The sequence below is a fragment of the Amphiura filiformis genome, chromosome 15 (assembly GCF_039555335.1).
Source record: "Amphiura filiformis chromosome 15, Afil_fr2py, whole genome shotgun sequence".
Lineage (NCBI taxonomy): Eukaryota > Metazoa > Echinodermata > Ophiuroidea > Amphilepidida > Amphiuridae > Amphiura > Amphiura filiformis.
The window spans coordinates 48,618,818-48,638,745 of record NC_092642.1 but is presented as its reverse complement, the minus strand read 5'-3'; the positions used below and the strand labels follow the sequence as shown (position 1 = coordinate 48,638,745).

General features: G+C 37.0%; 3 protein-coding genes across 3 annotated transcripts in view; 1 reads left to right on the top strand and 2 right to left on the bottom strand.

The window, feature by feature from the left end:
- The window catches only part of LOC140171766 (F-box/LRR-repeat protein 4-like), a 238,554-nt gene that overhangs the window by 115,272 nt on the left and 103,354 nt on the right, over positions 1–19,928 (bottom strand). The gene's annotated exons all lie outside the window — the stretch shown is intronic.
- On the bottom strand, positions 4,355–8,666 carry LOC140171760 (uncharacterized). The gene is made up of 2 exons (XM_072195080.1): positions 8,594–8,666; positions 4,355–5,749 (listed from the first exon to the last, which is right to left on the bottom strand). Exon 2 carries the CDS (start codon positions 5,719–5,721, stop codon positions 4,705–4,707), a length of 1,017 nt encoding a protein of 338 aa, XP_072051181.1. The 5' UTR covers positions 5,722–5,749; positions 8,594–8,666; the 3' UTR covers positions 4,355–4,704.
- LOC140171759 (uncharacterized protein C9orf85 homolog) lies at positions 11,331–18,327 on the top strand. The gene is made up of 3 exons (XM_072195079.1): positions 11,331–11,682; positions 16,362–16,475; positions 17,535–18,327. Exons 1-3 carry the CDS (start codon positions 11,474–11,476, stop codon positions 17,881–17,883), a joined length of 672 nt encoding a protein of 223 aa, XP_072051180.1. The 5' UTR covers positions 11,331–11,473; the 3' UTR covers positions 17,884–18,327.

Below are 19,928 nucleotides of genomic sequence, written 5' to 3'. Positions count from 1 at the left end.
CACATCACTTTATATGTTTTACCCAACAGACGTAATAGTACCGAGGTACATTCACTCACATGGAATTCAGGAACAGGACATTAAATACATGAAAATTTACATGGCTTGTTTAAGGGAACTGGAATGAGCATTTCGACAGCATTTTTTGTGGGACATCAGAGCACATCAGACCTATCGAATTGCATTCTGAATACGAAGAATGTCTTTCTGATATCAAATATTTTTCATTTTATGAAAGTCATGATATAATACAAATTTTATGACAAATTATTAAAATTTGATATTTTTCACATTTTGGAGATATAACAGTCCTCGAAGTAAATTTTATAAATTTAATGATATAGTCTTAAAGTGTATGTAGCTGGGAGGAAAAGCAGACGATCAATTTTTTCCCAAAAAGACCTATTTTTTTGTGTGTGTTTTGGGAAAAAAGCCATATCTTCAACAAGAAAGGTCAAAATTTTCAATTGATCGTCGGCTTCTCATCCCACCTACATACACTTTAGGTAGAAATCATCAGATTTATAAAGTTTACTTGAGTACTGTTAAATATCAAAAATATCAATTTTAATGATTTGCCATAAAATGTGTATTACATTGCTAATTTCAAAAATCAAAATTATTTGATATCAGAAGGCCATTCTTCGTATCCAGAATGCAATTCGATATGTCTGATGTGCTCTAATGTCCCACAATAAATACTGTCCAAACGTTCATACCCCTTCCCTTAAAGGAGTGTTTCGTGATCCTAGCATCCTCTTTTTATGACATTTTTCAGTACATATCCACGAAAAAAGCCTATTCCCAAAATTTCAGTTGATTCCGATTTTGCTTATGAGTTATGCATGATTATGTGTATTACACTGCTCCATAGACAATGCGTTGTAATTTCATGATATCTTTGCAAAACGAATTAATCTGCAAGAAATATTTTGTACATAAACATTATGTAGCCAGAGGTTTCCAGTGATATAAAAATCTCAACATTTTTTGAGAAAAGTGGGGGGATGAGGCTGTGGATCACAAAATGCCCCTTTAAGTGCTGGAAATAACTTAATGAACACAATGAATTTTGACCATTTGATTTAAAACATTTGTAATGAATTTTTTCCTCTTCACCAAATACTCTTAGAAACATATTCTTTCAGCATCTGCAACACCAATTTGAAACAAGACTTTGAGAAATTAACCTCTGAAATTATGCAAAGTTGGTTTTGAACCACCCTGTATATCACACTGCAATTGACCTTTTCGGTAAATCCCATAACCCTTTGCGAGTACACCTGAGAACTCGTCATTTGACGTCACGCCGACTTCCAATGCGCAGTAACGATGTTCGATAAACGATGTGCGCATCGGCGCGGAGCGGCGTGACGCAGAATGACGAGTTCTTAGGTGTACTCGCAAAGGCTTATGGGATTTACCGAAAAGGTCAATTGCTAGGTCAATTTTATTCAAGGGCATGTATTATTATAAAGACTTAAGTAACAAAAATATAAAAAGGTTTCACCTGCCAGGCCCAGGGAGTGAAAGGCAGTGTTGTTAACTACGGTGTTGGCAAATGTATTCTTGCATTTATCAATAAATACCTGTAAAACCATATGAAAACAATATTTGGGGCTAATAAAATTGTTATAATAAAATATGAATCTTTTTGTTTACTTTTTGTCTTTTTTTCGCACAAAGCATGAAAATTAATGTAACACGAAAATGTCCACTTTTACAGTAGGCCTATAGGTTTGGCAGCGTGTATACTGATATTGGACTCTGTCATGTTTGACATTTGCTTAACAAGTTACCTTTTTCAGAGTCTTCATTGAGCAGCGACGTAGCTTGCGACACCATCACGGCGTCTTCATTCAGCGTAGTGATGTTTTGTTGGGTGGTCATGTGACCGGAGGATTGTAAACAAAACATCACTACGCTGAATGAAGACGCCGTGATGGTGTCGCAAGGTACGTCGCTGCTCAATGAAGACTCTGAAAAAGGTAACTTGTTAAGCAAAGTATAGGTTTGGTTTGACAAGTCTAAAATAACACATATATCGCTGAAGACAAGGTGACATTTGATCTGACCAAGCCTGTTTTGTGGGCACTTCAATTTGAAATATAGGTGTAGGGCTGGCACTTTCGCAGTAAGGGGCCTCCGGTGAGAGCAAAATGTAAAAAATATGGGGTCAATGGGTGAGAGCATGATTTTTGGCATTCGGTGAGCGCAAAATTGAAAAAAATATGGGGTCATTGGGTGAGAACATGACCACAGAAACCTCGAACATCGAATTTCTAGTTCTAAATAGCTTCAAATTTCTTTTGTTTTTTCAAAATGAGTAACAAAATCAGTGATAAATGAAAGTTGCTGTTCAAATGAAAAATAAGGATCTTTGGGTGACAGATCAAATGGAAAAATAGGGGGTCTTTGGGTGACAGAGCATGTGTTCATAAAAAATATGGGCCTTTTGGGTGCCAGCGATGCTAAAAAGGGGGTCTTTTAACAGCCCTACATATGCGTCACCTCCAAAGTGGGAGTGCCCCCCCCCCCCCCCGGACCAAGCCATGACAGGATTAAAATGTAACACAAGGTACTCAAATACATCAACATGCTCAAAAGTGTTATTATTTAATTAAGGTTTAAGGCCTAAAAAAATGTTTGATTGGTGTAACATTAAAAAAATTAGGGTAGGTCGGTTGACAAATTTTTTATAATAATAATTTTTTTTTACACACACATTTTCAGCTGTTAAATCGCGTCTGATAAAGGCTTTGGAACTTTTTTTTCTTTTGATTTAAATTATTTTTAATATTAAATTTTTAAATTTGTTATTTTTTTGCAAAAAAATAAGAACAAAAGTCTAGGGTTGGGCTATTTTTAGGGTCGGTCGGGTTACGCCAATCATACATTTTTTTAGGCCTTAGCAACTATTTTAAAACTTGTGATTTGGTAGTTCACATCATCTTGGGAATGGTAGTGAGCTTAGGCAAAAATTGCATTGATCATTTCATAGCGAGTGTGTACAATGTAGAAGAATAATTCAAATATCACAGATATACTTTTGTATGTCCTGTGATTCTTGAGTTATGTGGTAAAGAGGGCTGAAAACAACAACACTTTTGTAAAAAGTACACAAATCATTAACAACAACAATTTAGTCAAACAAGTTTTCTAAGTATTTGATTTGTAGAATGAACTTTTGCAAAAAATCAAAGTGTTATTTTTCAATAATATATTGATTTAGATAATGAAAATTAATTTTTTTGGTTCTACCAACAATACCTAGTAGTTAATGTGGTATCATTGGCATACATAGTACATTTACAATCAACACTTAAAAAAGATTACAAATATTATAAAAAGAAGCTGGCCTATGGGGAGTGCCAATATTGATGTTTTTAAATCGGATGGTTTTAATGTAAGATTTCTGTCAGGGTTTCTGTCCATTTTAAGCTGAAATATCAAGGTAAAGTGAAAGAAACCCACTGGCTATTTTGGCATTTAACATGGGGTGATATAAAGTCATAATATGACTACAGTACATGTATCTCCAAATTGCTCTGTTGACCTAGATACAAACGCAACAAATTGGGCTGATTCCATTTAGGTGTAATTTGGCCTAGTTGGGACATGTGTAAACTTAACAAATATGCCAGAAAATCAATTTTATATTATAAGATCGTACATTATGGCTTTAACAGCTTCAGCTCTGTTGGATTTTGTACTCCCCAACAGTAACGCTCAGCTTGTGTCTCCAAACAGTAACGCTTAGCTGGTTAGCTCAATTGGATATTACACTTTTAGGTGTAGAAACATGTTGGGAAACGTTCAAATATGCAACATTTTCTAAATTGGGGTTCCCAAAAATCTACGATAGAGAGGAGGAGAGATTTTTTGCCTTGTCAGGGTGAAAAGATTTTTTGGCATTTCAAACAAACAAATGTTCATACTCGCACATTACATTTGATTCAGGCCTGTATTTATTATGATTGTAGACCTACGATACGGTAAAAAATACTTTCAAGAGAATAATATTCTAGTTGCGCTAAACAAGAAACATTTCGTGCTTGGCTGATCCTCGCTGGATGAAGGTCATATTGATTTATGGCCTGCAGAGATATGCCTCTTCTCCAGACCAATGGTATATTCAAATGATGATTTTTACAAATCACTGAATAAGCCTTTAATCCGTTGGTGAAAGTTGTGCTTGGATACTGATATCCAGGATTAATATAACCACAAAAAAGCAGAAAAGACAAAATTGAATAATCAAATGAAGAAAATCAATGTTTAAAACAGCTAAAAAGGATCAATACATATTACTTTTGGTATTGTCCAGGTCTAGAATTTAATATATATTTAAAAAAAAAAGAAAACCTTGTTGCAATGCTTAAATTGGTTAGGGTTCTCTAGGTGCGAAATCCTTTTGTGTACGGTCTTTACACCTGACTTATGAAACTATTGTAGCAATGTTAAATTCAATGGCAAGGTTTCTCTTAATGGTAGAATCATTGTTGCAATGTTATCTTTGGCAAGGGTTCTCTTTGGTATGGATCCTTTCATGTTGAGCTTTGTTACTTGATGCAATATTTACATTTGTAGGGTTTCTCTTTGGTGCGAATCATTTCATGTTTGGTCTTGGCACTTGTCTGCGAGAAACTCTTGACACAATATTTACATTGTTAAGGTTTCTCTTTTGTATGAATCATTTCATGTTCAGTCTTGTGAACTGCCTGTGAGAAACTCTTGTATTTCTTTGGTGTGAATCCTTTCATGTTCAGTCTGGTCATGTTGCTGTGAAAAAGTCTTGAAACAATAATTACATTGGTAGGGTATCTCTTTGGTATGAATCTTTTCATGTCTGGTCTTGGCGCTTACATTCGAGAAACTCTTGACACAATATATACATTGGTAAGGTTTCTCTTTGGTGTGAATCCTTTCATGTACAGTTTGTTCATCTGGACGTGAGAAACTCTTGACACAATATTTACATTGGTAGGGTTTCTCTTTGGAATGAATCCTTTCATGTCTGATCTTGCCATCTGCCCGAGAGAAACTCTTGACACAATATTCACATTGGTATGGTTTCTCCTTGGTATGAATCCTTTCATGCATGGTCTTGTGACTGGCCCGTGAGAAACTTTTGACACAATATTTGCATTGGAAAGGTTTCTCTTTGGTGTGAATCCTTTCATGTTCAGCCTTGTGAGCAGCCTGTGAGAAACTCTTGACACAATAGTTGCATTGGTAGGGTTTCTCTATGAAATGAACCCTTTCATGTCTGATCTTACCATCTAACTGTGAGAAACTCTTGACACAATAGTTGCATTGGTAGGGTTTAAAATGAACCTTTTCATGTCTGGTCTTACCATCTACCCGTGAGAAACTCTTGACACAATATTTGCATTGGTAAGGTTTCTCTTTGGTGTGAATCCTTTCATGTTCAGTCTTATGACCTGCCTGTGAGAAACTCTTGAAACAATATTTGCATTGGTAGGGTTTTTGTTTTATGTGAATCTTTTCATCCCTTTCACTGGATTGTACAAAGTACTGCAACATCCATCCATCCATTAATCCATCCATAGTGTGTAGGTGAATAGATGGTTTACGGTGCCAGTATGCCTGTATTTTCATCTTATGTCTTTGCATGTGGCTGCGATAACATGTAAAATTGCTGTATACATTCTGGCAGTATTTGCATACATATGGTCTGATATAGCTTGCGTTCTCCATATCGAAATACTGTCAACTCCTTCCGTTTCTGAAATAACATATAATACAAACTTACATTATTAATTTTGTCACTAAACAATGTAATGATATTATTCAGAAGAACTGTTCTTTGAAGTGATGGGTGAGAGGGTGGGTACTATCAACATTCATTTTGGTAATGGTAGGCCTAAATACCTATGTACCAGTGACATATCGTTCAAGAACTTCCCTCATTCTAAAATGAACAAAACTTGATTTTTTTTTACCCTTTTACGTCATTTAATTTTATCCCACACCCCAATTTCAAGCCACACCAACACATCCTATAACACTAAGCAGGGTGTTAGCCAGGATTCAGAAACTACCCGTCCAAAGTTTTATGGGTCCAATATTGATCCTGTGTCAAGATCAATCACATGCAATTTGATTCAAAGTATCTCCATACTGTACATCATGATGCATGTACATGTACTATGCGTAGCTGCATGTTGTACTTTGTGTAGCTGCAGCATGTAATGATGTAGGTATGCCAGGTGAATTCAAATTTGCCATCAAACTGCATCATTTTATATATCAAATTAAAGCCCTTGGGTTAGTCCTAAACCTTTTAAAACATCATTTTCCGAGGCGCGGAAGTACACCAAATTGGTGTTTACGACCTTTGACATTCTTTTGTGGCGAGTGACATGGTCTTTCAATTCACGCCGAGTGTCCTTGACAGGCTTGACTATGCTTCAGTGGTAACCTCTGCCCCAATAATCCCAAGCTATTGTCTGAAACTGCACCTCGAAAGATGTACTTTGTATGGTAAGATCGAACTCAGTCCTCAAATGATAGTCATATAACGACCAAAAGATAAGTGACTGACTATCATTGAGGACTGTAGTTCCACAGTCTACCCCAGTGCCATACTATTACGCTCCCGATTACGCTGACTTTCGTATTCGGCGAGGAGGACGATTTCGACCTCCTGGTTTGTTTACAAACAGAGAGGTAGACAAAAGACCGTTCCGCTTGTCCAAACACTCAAGTATCAGAAGGATGGTCCACAATAGCCTGATTCAAGTAACATGAATAGGGATTAAAAAGCTGTCACGTAGAACCATGTGCTTCTATTGTCCAATTTGCCATCAAGATTTCATATGGAAACAGTTCAGACCCAGTACACGATAATGTCAGAAATTAATATTTTGTTCTGGGTCTGATTATTCGGACTAAGTCTACCCTTGGGTAAAGAAAGCCAAAACTGAAAACCTTTTTGTCAGCACTTTCCATAGCAAAGTTACATCTTGTCAAAGATTGACTTTCATCAAAAAGATTCAGCTAACAAAACAGCATTTCGGTGGTGTTTCTAGATCTTAGTCTCATGATGATAGCAGCTTTTGTATGTGGAACTGCTATCAAAATCCCTCTAAAATTCCATGTGCGAGTGTCTCGTCACCATAAAAAAATCATCTATAGATATTTGGGTCAAGTGAAGTATAGACAACATATTTATGTAGGTTTCCTTGACCTACCTGTTCTTTTAAATTTCTATGTAAATATGTATTGTGTTCTAGGCTAATTTGGCTGACTAGCAAATGTGTTAAGGTTTGCCTGGCATACCTAAATGATGTATTTATAATATGTGTAGCTAGCTGCATGTATTGTTAATCATGCCGGTAATACGTGACTGGTAAAAGCTTACTACCAATGAATTCAAGAATGGCATAGATAGAGCTCTAGAGAAGACATACAGGGTGAGTCAAAAAAAGTGCAATAGAGAAAAGAATCAATTTTTATTTACGAATCGATTTGAATCTTTTAGGTTTTAAAACATTTTATAATATCCATTAGTGACCTTGTGTGAAAAAACCAAGGAATTAGCATTTACCGTTTTGTTTTTATGACACATTTTATAGCGATACCCAATTTTAATGTTTGTCCAAGAAACATCTACAATTTGAATGTCAGCCCACTCTGTGTAAGGTAGATTTGGAACAACTGCTATTTTCTTAACCTCATTGGCATTGAAATAAAATGGAGCACCCAAATTGTTATTGTCCTTGGTCTTATTTAAGGAAAATAAACATTAATTGTTGATATTTTCATTTTACCTTTACTTTAAAGCTGTTTATTCTCTATCAAAAACATACACATTTGTAGGCGGATTTTTTCAAATGTCGAAATGAATGCGCGCAAATTGAAGTGGAGTGAATGATAAAATATCCAGTAAGTTGGACATATTGGGATTAAAATAAACTGGTTTTGGAGTCGAGTGAGGTATGAAGGACTTAAAGTAATGCTAGAAAGTTTGTTTGAACAGAAAAAGGAAATTAAAATAACGCAAAAATCAACCTTAAAATCAATTTCAGAGCTGGTGCCTTTATTGTGCATTGTGTGCTCTCCCCGGGTGCTCTCATTCAAAATACATGGTACCTCGTGGACAAATAATGAAATTGGGCATCGTAGCAAAAGTACTCATAAAAATTAAACGGTAGATGTGATTGACTTCATTTTTTCACAACTAGTGACTATTGAGTGTAGCATTTATAGACACTTTCAATAACTGGAAAGTTCAATGTGGTTCTTACATAAATATCGATTCTTTGCTTTATTGCACTTTTTTTGACTCACCCTGTACAACAAGTTCACCCATGGAACGGGAGCTCTCTGGCAGAAAGTTGTTTATTAACATGGCCCCATAATAGATTATGCAGTAAGGGTATTGTGATGAAATTGGATGGGCTACATAAGGACTTTTTTTCCTTCAACAAGAGCCCAAGAAGAAGGTGTGTTCAAGGTGTGTTACCGGTACTACGAAATGAGCTTGTTTGAAACAGAATGCTTACCAGATTTCGTTGCACGAAATATTATAAAATGATAATTACAGTATTATTATAATATTACTTACCATGCACCAACGACTGAAATATGTGTGGTGGCTCATATAGACTGAAAACAGCAATCAATATGTTATGTCAATAATGCTCAACCGACCCGGCAGGCAATCAATATTATTATTTTATTCTTACAAATAGCCCGTCACCCACTCAATCATGGCGCACAGCACTAAATCATATATATCAACCAAAGGTGTCATCTTCGTGTTGGAATTTTCACCATTTCACATCACATGTTCTTATTTCATGAAATTTGTAATAATACAGCCTGTCTCAAAAAAAATTGTGCAAGTGAAAAGCGCCCTCTTTGGCGATTAGAAAATACCGTTGTGACATGATGCTTACATCAACGTCAAGGGCACAGTCTTAGCTCTCAAATACTGTTTGTTCTGTTCAATTTGCTCTTTTTAATCTCGAGATATGTTTAGTTAAGAACGAAAGGGTGAAATCACAATTGTGCCACTTTTACTACTACTAGGGAATAGGGCTGTACATGTAAATCAATGATAGCTGATGTTGATGCGTCTAATGCACTCCCCCTTCGGGACTCTTGCATTAGACGCATCAACACCAGCGCTGCGATGCGATTATTTTGTCTAATTTCATTAATTTGTCAAATTTCATGACCTTGTCAAAGTTCATTAACCCATAAGTGTGTAATATTTGTTTGTCTTTTAACATGTCTTGAATGACAAAAAGAACAGTATTTACCATGGTAAAATCATTGACATACACATGTATTTAATTTTACAGCAGAATGTGAAATATTTATTTATCGTTTAATTTGTCGTAGGAGGAAAAAGAGAATCATTATACCTTTATCATGATAAAACATTAAAAACAATTTTGTATTGTTGTGTAATTGATGCATTGTTTTGATTTCTCTTGATAAACTTGATGCTGTCATTGATTTACATGACTTTGTACAGCCCCTTCCCTAGTAAAAGTGGCACAATTGTGATTTTACCCTTTCGTTGTTAAGTAAGCATATCTCGAGATTAAAACAAGCAAATTGAACAGACTAAACGGCATTTGAGAGCTAAGACTATGCCCTTGACGTCGATGTAAGCATTATGTCACACATGTATTTTCTAATTGCCACAGAGGGCGCTTTTCACTTGCACAATTTATTTTGAGACAGGCTGTAAACAGAATTTTGCTCCATTTTTTTGCTCCAAAATTTTCTACCGTTGACCCCTTTTTTGAAATTTTATACCCAATGACCCCCTGTTTTCAAAATATTATACTCTTTTGCGGGCCTCTTTTTCATTTGTTTGTACCGATGACCCCCTTAAAACAACATTTTGTACCAATAGGTCTCTACTTCGTGATGTCGGTAGGCACATACCCGACACTTGTAAAGTTGAGTGCCCCTACGGGATATGTTGGGGTCTGGGTCAGCCTCTACGAACGAAGCACTTTTGTTACGATCCAGTTTTTTTACAACCTTGAAAATTCTTTCCACCATACGAGTGGTCTGTTGAATGCCATAAAAAACTTTTTTATCCAATGTCAGGGATCGTTCACAAACACTTGTAAGGGGGGGGGGGGGCCTGATGCAAAAAAATTTCATTGCGAAAAATTTTTGGGCCCCCCTTTACAGACTCAAAAATTTCAGCCCCCCCCCCTTTTTGACATTATGGGTCAACCCCATAGAAAAGCATGCATATAAACTTAATTTTTCCAGGAAAATTTGTGGTCATTTTTTTCAGGGCCCCCCTTAGGAGGGTCAAAATTTTTCAGGGCCCCCCTTTTTTGCATCAGGCCCCCCTAACAAGTGTTTGTGAACGGTCCGTGATATCCCATCGATCTCAATCTGAGAGGATGGTCAATGTCAATGACCGAAATCGGAATAACACATTGTTTTTGTCTCATATGGCGATTATTCTCATAGCTAAGAAAATGAATCGTGCGTTTTAATAGTTGGGGCTGTGCAATAATTACGAGCTGGAGGGAATTTACAAGTGGCGTGCAGCCGGCCTGCCAAAAAATCTTTGCCCCCCCCCCCGCCTTTGCACATGCAATTTTGGGGATCCCAATTTGCAAACATAAATGATATACCGGTAGATATTGCGAGCAGGATAATTTGCATATGATAATATTTTCCTAAGCCCTTTTTAGAGCGTAGTTTTATTTAACATGTTTAAAGGCGTCCCATGAACTAAGCACATGGATTTGTGCCAATCACTTGCCCCCCTCTCAGTTTGCCAAATTGCTTTTAGGCCTTATTTGACTCAGGGGCTGTGCAATAATTATGACCCCCCCCCCCCCGGTATAAAATTTTCAAACGGCTCTCCAAAAACACTCGGCCTGCCAAAAAGCTCCAAAAATTGCTTGCCCCCTATCGGCCTGCCAAAATATCATTGCCCCCCCCCCCTTTGCACATGCCAAATTTTTGGGATCCCAATTTGCAAACCTTAACGGTCTAGATACAACAAGTTGCGAGCGCAGCAAAATTCGCATATTTAAGTGTTTAGGCGTTTTTATTCAAGTTAATAAAAGGCGCCCCATGAATGTGAGCCAAAAATCGTTTCCCCCTCTTGGCTTACCAAAAATTGCTTGCCCTCCCCCCTTTTGGCTCGCTAAAAGTTTCTCGCCCACAATTTTACCCTCCCACCATGCACCAGGGGCTCATGGAACATTCGAAAATCTGGCTGGTGTGCCAGTGAATGGAGAATAAAATCCAGTAATATACTCCCCAAGTGATGTGAATCATTTGATGGTGTGCGTCCTGAAACAATGATTGCGCAATCGGGCGCAACCGTGAATCACGCAGCTCGTCGCACAGCTTGTGAAAAAGAAAAAAAAAGCATTTTTTTTTAATTGATACAAAAAAACCTTACACAATACCTTATTTGTATTTATAACTTACCAACGGTCACTAAGAAATTATGAGCAGCCAACGGGGTAATACGAAGAAAAGCAAGCCTCCAAAACATGCCAACAGGGAGGCTTTCAAAAACAACAAGCATGACACCAGTAAGCTTACCCAAACCCTGAACGCTATGACGATTGGCGGAGTGTGTGATAGATGTAAGGACACCATACAATGGAAGATCAAGTATAAGAAATATAAACCACTAACACAGCCTAAGAAATGGTGAGTCTATGTTTATAAATCTTTATTATTTGTTTATCTACAGGGTGTCCCAGAATGATCTGTACCGTGAAAGATGGAATTTTTTAGGTATGAAGGGCATGTTGAATGGTCATATTGTCTTGCATTTTTAGTTCTACATATATTTAGCTTTCTCAGATTTTTAGATTTTAAAATTGGACGTTTCTAGTAGAAGTTATAGAAGATTGCGTAAAAATGGTGAATTCTAAGTTTTGACAACGCAACCTATTTTGAAAATCTGTAACATTACTAACCGTTCAGCACAAAGTTATTTGGAAAAAGTTATGCAGGTATTTTAGTTGTGCCCTGTTCATATTTCCACTAAATAGCCGATATCTATCTATTATTTATGACGTTACTGAAGCAATCATCATATGGAATTAAGGATTTGTGGCCTAATCCCATTCTCTCTTTGGCGGTAGTTTTAAATATAGTTAATGTGGTGTGAGGTCCATGTCATTTGAAATGCTTGCAGAGATCAAACTGGTTGTGGTACAGAAAAGACGGCTCCTCAATTTACTGTACAGTAGCGTGGATTTCTTAAAACTTACTGGCAAACCGGCAGCTATGTTGAGACGCAAAGAAGATTCATTAGACGATAGTGTATAACGTAAAGAAGTTTGACGAGCACGGAATTGTCAGGAATCGGCAGAGTGAAGCTTCAGGTGCTCGTAAGACTGTAAGAACTAGAGCGAACATTGCAGCTGTCCGGCAAGCTTTAAGGCGTGACCCCAACAGTAGTTGTCGTCGAAATGCTGTGCCAAACATCCCACGTTCTTCATTTAATCGTATCGTGCCATTTTTCAAAGGTATGCGAGTCGTTTTTCATCGATTTTACATTATTGCATGGCACGCCAAAACAAATAAAGGTAGCGTGCTGAAATTAACAGAATAAGTAGGAGACATGTCCAACATTATAATGCTGGTATCAAAAATAGATACACTGCCCGTCTTCTATTTTTAGTTATTTTTGCAAACACGGTACAAATCATTCTGGGACACCCTGTATAGTGTGACTGTGAGCAGGTGCGGATCCAGGATTTTTGAAAAGGGATGACGCCCCGGGATGACGCAAAAGGAGAATCATCCCCAATCCCCATTGGCATGACAGCGCTGCACGTCGCGCTTGCACAATGCAAGGGGTGTCTGAGGAGTGATTTTACAACAACCTCCCTCCCCCATGTCACAAAGAAATTTACGCCACTGATGTTGCCCCCCCCCAACACTTATGTTATGAAGTCCTGCACCGTCAATCTCTGATCAAAGGGCCCGCGTCTATTTTGCCCCTGGGCCCGTAATATCTCTCGATGGCACTGAATATATGGCTGCAAGCATGACGCAGGCAGGTGTGTGAGGGGATGTGCTCCCCCTCAGAAGTTTGAAACGTTTGCAAAATGAAGGCCTAATTGAAGCCTTAAATTGGTACACCATTTTGACAGTGTTAATATTAATTATTAGGTAACCTAGGCAAACCTTAGTTAACGCATTTACTAGTCAGCGAATTAGCCGAGACCGGGCCCCAACACAATGCATATTTACATAGAAATTTGAATTTTTTCGAGAATAGGTGGGTGAAGGAAACCTACATAAATATGTTTTCTATACTTCATTTGACCCAAATATATGATTTTTTATGGTGATAATCAAGTCGCACATGGAATTTTAGAGAGATTTTGATAGCAATTCCATTAAAAAAAGCTGCTATCGCCATGAGACTAAGATCTAGAAACACCCCCGAAATGCCGCTTTGGGGAATTTTGCTAGCTGAATCTTTTTGATGAAAGTCAATCTTTGACAAGATGTAACTTTGCTACGGAAAGGGCTATGAAAAAAAGGTTTTCAGTTTTGGCTTAGTTTACTCAAGGGCTTTAATTTGATATATAAAATGATGCAATTTGATGGCAAATTTGAATTCACCTAGTATACCTATAATTATTATTGTGTAACGTACAATATCAGTTGTTTTTCTTACTATTTTTCACCATTATTGTAGCGGTATAAATTATTGCTTTATACATAAAGTATAGGCCTACAGAATCATGAAAGCAGAAACTGTGTCCATCACTGACACTGATTGATTACATCTTGTCTCATATGTGACATGATCAAGGGAATGAGTCACATGTCGACCCTGGTCGAAAATGAGTTTTACATACATTTCTAAAGAGGACGTTTGAAGCTTTCAGAAATTGAAAATCTCATGTTGATACAACTTTTCTTTGCAAAGTTGCATCAATTTATCAATCACTGAAAATAATATAAAAGAAAAGAATTTTAACACTTTCTTTGCCAATATCTCAAAATCAATATTAGCGACATGCGACTCATTTCCCTTGATCGTGTCACATATGAGTTATATCGGGCTCAAATATCAGGGGCGTAGCAAGAGCCTCGGGGGCCCATGGACAAGGAGCAGTGCGGGGCCCTCTTAACATCTCCTTTATCAGTCATCTCTTTAACCCATATAATAATAACTATGCTTTTAAAATGCCCACTGTTTCAAAGCTGACACGTCATTTTACCCAGTCTCATAAATCATCTAGATTTTCGAATGTTGTGCATAATTGCAAAAGCTATATACTTTGATCATGGAGGTATATAAATTTATTTATATACCTCCATGCTTTGATCAGCTGGTAATCGGCGGGCCTTATAACATCGCGGATTAATATCAAAATATTTTATTTTGAGAATTGTCTTGTGACATCTCGATGGAAGCATCACAAATTATTAATTGAAGTAATGTACTTTGTCCTTCAACACACAAAATATAGACCAGACAGGTCAGCAAATAGCACTCTTAACGTGGGTCTACTTTTCGGCTTAGTGATAAAAGCCTAACATTTCCCGCCTACGAGCTGATCAAACTATAGTATACTCCAAATTACCAGTGGCGGTGGGCAGCATTAAAATGTAGGTTGTCAGGAGACTATAGCATTTTTTGTTCCGGTTTTACTTGGACTTACATTTTTGTGCGCGCGAAGCCCGCGGAAATTTTTAATTTCAGACTCCTTTGTCCCCAAACTGCTATGTTTTGCTATTTGATTGGGCAGTTTCACGCGCAAAATTTACACTTTTACCTATTTGGGCCCAACATACAATGTTTAAGTGCTAAAAAGGAAGATGAACAGGGCAATTATTGCTTTCTGTATTCTTATAAATTATATTAAGAGTTTTTAGGGGAAGGGCGTCTCACAGGGAAAAATTTAGGAGGTGATGAAGAGAATTTACTAAATCTTTTTTTCATTATTTATTATTTTGTACATGCATGGAATAATTTTCATAAATTTTCCAACATACTAGGGCCCCTTGCCTCTGTAAAAAAGATGGAAATGTTAAATTTGAAGAGAACCATTTTGACGAATTTTATTGAACCTCAAATGCCTTATGGCGAATCTTACAGGGGCCCCATCAAGATCTGGTACTAGGACAACCCAACCGCTTTTGTGTTTAGTTTCGTTAACTAAGTAGTCAATATGAGAATACACTGCAAATTATTAGAATTACATGTTTTTCTTTTCTTTCTCAATCCCCCTTATTTAATTTTTGCTTTTGCTCGGGCCCCCTAAACCCTCGGGGCCCATGGACTTCGTCCACCCTGTCCTCCCGCTTGCTACGCGCCTGTCAAATATATACATATGTACTATTATGTAGTGGCCCGCCAGGGTCAGCATTGTTGGAAGTTTATTGGCCCGACGCAAAATCCACTGGCTTAAATCCGTCCCTGCTCATAACATGGCCATCAGGAACAAGAACCAATAGATGAAATTGCAGAAAGTTCTATAAGTATTTAATTCTTAATATACTGTTAAGGCCAAATAAAAAAATAAACATGTTTCACGTCTCCTCCCGCTTCCTTTCATGAGGTTTTTCAATTTTATTTTTATTTTTTGAAATTCAATTATAACTTTTCAATGAAGTAGAGATGCTTTCTATAACTTTGCTAATAAACAAAAAACACTTTTACAAGGTTTTGTGATAGTTAGAGGGGGCCTCCTCCTTTTTCCAGGCATTATTGTATACGCTAAAACAGCTCTAGTCTAATTATGGGTATTTACACTGATTTTGTGATAAAAATAAAAAAAAAAGCCCCTCTTCCTTTTTTTTTTTTCAAAAACCCGGACGTGAAACATGTTTTTTATTTTACTTGGCCTAATGATGTACTGTATTAATTCCAATAAGCCCAGGGTGCTTTACAAAGTCATGGCGCTTATTTTTTACCTGGTTTACCTAATTTTTTCGTAAGGGCCGTTTATTAGAGACAAATTTACCTACTGTACAATAGGGTCCCGAGACGTTCTAGTAGCTTTTCTGTTGCAGTAAATGTATTGCAAGTTTACATGTATGCACAGGACTACAAATCCTCAAGCTATTTCACTGTATCAACGTCTATCAGTCACTTCAACATTAATGGTACCCTTTAGCAAAATGAAAATACACTGGGTAGGCGCTTATTGGGTATGGGCGCTTATTGAAACAAATACGGTAGATGTGTTACATACTTTTTAAAATAAATTGAAGCCACCAAGCCATTGCATGTTGGGGTGTGTGTATTTGCTATTTATTTACAGTACGCCATATGTTTTATGGCCTACGGTACTTTATAATCTACTTAAAATTTTTTTAATTTTTATAATTTGGAAATTGTGTTTTTATTTCAGCACAAAGTGTTCTGAGAGGAGAGTGAAGCATGCTTACCATATCATATGTGCACCTTGCACTCAAGATGCCGGTGTGTGTGCAAAATGTGGCACTGCGAAGGACTCCATTAATCCGTAAGTATCCAAGCTGCACTTTGCATTTATTTGTTTTATTGAACACAAACCAGACGACTTACTGTAAACAAAGTCCTTTTGTGAGGGCGTCAAAGTCTGATTTATATGTTTGTAAAAAAGTTAAAATATTGGTCAAAGGTGATTCCAAAGGGGTCGGAATTTATAACATTTGACACTTACGTTTCAGGGAGGGAGGGGCCAGCCTCCTAATGAAGCCACTCCCATAGGACATTACCAAACTACTTTTGGTTTGTTCCATTGTTTTATATACCTAAAGATATTCCTTTGTAATGGCAAATTTAAATTTAGGGATAGGACAATAATGAAGTGATTGTGATTTTGAAAGTCATTGTCCATTTTAAAAAGAAAAACATTACGGTACACTAAAATACAAATTTAACAAACTTTGAAATTCATTCATTTATATAAATGCACGTTGTGCGATCCAATCATATTTTATTATTTGTATAAACATATGGATGCAAATGCTGGTTATTGAATGAGTATAATGACAGTGTCTGGTGACGTAGAACATTATATGCTTTGTAAACAATGATCTTGTAGTGTGATATGTTATGCGCTCGAACAATATTCGTGTGTGCTGGTCGCCGTATTTGGATATCGCATGATTTCGCACTGGTGTTATTGGTCCCCCTGGTGGTATGTCCATCATCAGCTGTTCAATTTGTTTATAGGGAATTCACAAAAAATACAATTTAGTTTTCAAGTCTAATAGAACAAAATAAGGATACAGTTGAATAACAAAAATAAAAGTGACATTTATGAATGAGGTTTGACTTTGTATCAGTTATTCGACTTTGTATCATTTAAATCAGAACATCCTTCAGGGTTGCGCCCTCAGGACATTCCTTGGTTACAAAGCAAGATTTTTAGATTTTTCACAATACCGGTACTCTTAAAACAACTGATGCGCAGTCATTTACCTCTAACTCATGTATCATTATGATGAAGCTCCACTATTTGATATTGATCAAATCCATCCTTTGTGCAATTAAAAAGGAAAATATTTATAAAATGGTTTTTCTTTTCTATTTTCAGATATGCTCCAACACCAATGGAACAAGCAGCTGAAGATAGCAGATTGGAGGCAGAACTTAAAGCGCTAAGTGAAAGGAGAAGAAGAGCATTTTTCCGCATGCAAGATAAAGGCTTCACCGGGGATGATAATGCTGAGGAAATGTCTGAAAAAGAAGCTAAAAACTTTGCGGATGAAGAGAAAGAGGAGGAAGAAGAAGAGGAGCAAGGTGTCCATGAAGCTAAGAACGTTGAGAATAAAGTTGAGGAGATTGAGGATGAAAGACCAAGTGACTTACTGGTGGATGAAGAACAAAAAAATATATGTAATTCTAGTGATATCAAAGATGGACTAGAAAGTGGTATAGTATAGATGAGTTGACCTCAATGTTTATCAACAAAGGCAAGGGACTGGTATATTGCTATGCTTGAGTGAACTGCATACAACCACTACACTGTTCAAGCTTTATAGTGGTGTGGCGAGCATTGGCCCTGAACCAAATATGATGCGCGAGCATACTGCCAGGCAAAAAACAATGGAAATTGCCAGGCAAAGACGTCAGAAGTCAACTCATCTATATAACTCTGAATGATATAAAAGAAAAGGAAGATACAGGTGTAAATAACTTGGAATGTCCAAAGGAATAGGATAGTGGTGAAGGTGTAGGTTATGCTTCATTATTCCGAAGGACCATTATTGCGAGGGGTCGTTATTCCGATGTTCGTTATCATTACTCCAAAGGTTCATTACTCTGAAAGGTCATTACAAGTTCAAGACTTGCAGCTAATTCCAGGGGGGGGGGGGACTCAAATATGAAAGTGACATACCTATGCCTACTGGAGTATTAGTGGGAACTAGGCGGTTACCCGTATTTGGCGGTTCTCGGCTGTCGCGGTTACCTGGCTGATGGTGACTGATGCCCATAGGACAGTTTTTACTAATTTGACCTCAGATGACCCCTTGTGACCTCGTAATGACCTTCCAAAATTTGGCTCTAAATGTTGACTGTACTCACCACATTTAGATTTTTGTCAAAAAAAGGGGGTCATTCAGTGGGGGGGATCTTAGAAAATTGGGGTCATTCAGTGTGGGAATGCTAAAAATTGGGTGTCATTGACTGTGAAAAGTAACTTTCTGGGCAAAAATGTGCAAAACTGTAAAATGGTTACAATAATGCAGATTTAATGTAAATTTCTTATTGGGAGTAAGCTGAATGATTAAGGGGGTACTATACCCCTGGCCAATTTTATGCCTATTATTGCATTTTTGTCAAAAATTATAGCACATTGTGACAAGTAAGATATGTATATTATAGGGCAAGGACTACAACTACTGTACTGAAAATTCAGCAACTCAAAGCAAGTAGTTATTGATTTATTGATCAAATATTGGTTTTCCCTCATTTTTGACTGTAACCCCACAACTGTTGTCTGTGCTGAAATAAAATTTATAGTGCAGTAGTTGTAGTCCTTGCCCCTGTAATATACATATATTACTTGTCCCCAATGCGCTATAATTTTTAAAGAAAAATGCAAAAATAGGCATACATTTTGGCAGGGGTGTAGTACCCCCTTAAGGTAGTAGAAAATTTCCAAACCACCCTAATTTCCTAATTTGCATATGCAAACTTGGCGTTACGGAATGATGCGCCTGGAATTGCCCATTTGCATCATTATTTAAAAGTATCCATACTACTATCCCGGTGGGGGGGGGGGTACTCAGTACAAATGGCCATACTGGGACGTGCATAAACATGGGTAGCATTTTCAGCCTTCTGGTATATCAATGACCCCTTTTCAAAGCCTATTTTGGTATATGAATGGGTCCTTTTTCAAAATTTTCTCAATTTTTTAGGAAAACAGCCCAATTTTTCCTTAATCTAGCTAAAATTTTCAAAATTTTCCCAAAATTTTGGGAAAATTTGTAAAAACTAAGACAATGCGGGTTAAATTCAGCCGAAAATATTAACTTTTGGTATATCAATGGGTCCAAATTTCTTGAAAAATTGGTATATTTATGGGTCTACTTCCAAAATCTCAGCGGCACGTCCCTACCAAAACCAAACTTGAGTACCCCCGGACTACTATATGACACCATCAGCTTGATATCAAGGTAATGTTTTATATTTGGATGGGTCATTCAAAACCTTCAAAGGACTTTTAAAGGGATTTTCCTCTACTATTTAATTTATGAGAATCAGTTTTGATTCGCTCCATTTTGACAAGAATCTGTGTGGTATCAGTAATCAATTTGTGGATTCATGATGAAATTCCGACCCTGAAATAGGTCTGTATAATATGTTAAAACATGCTCAAATGAAGAGCTTATTTCCAAACCGTGTTAAGTTTTTGATATTTAACAGTACTTGAAGTAAACTTTATAAATCTGATGATTTATACTTAAAGTGTATGTAGGTG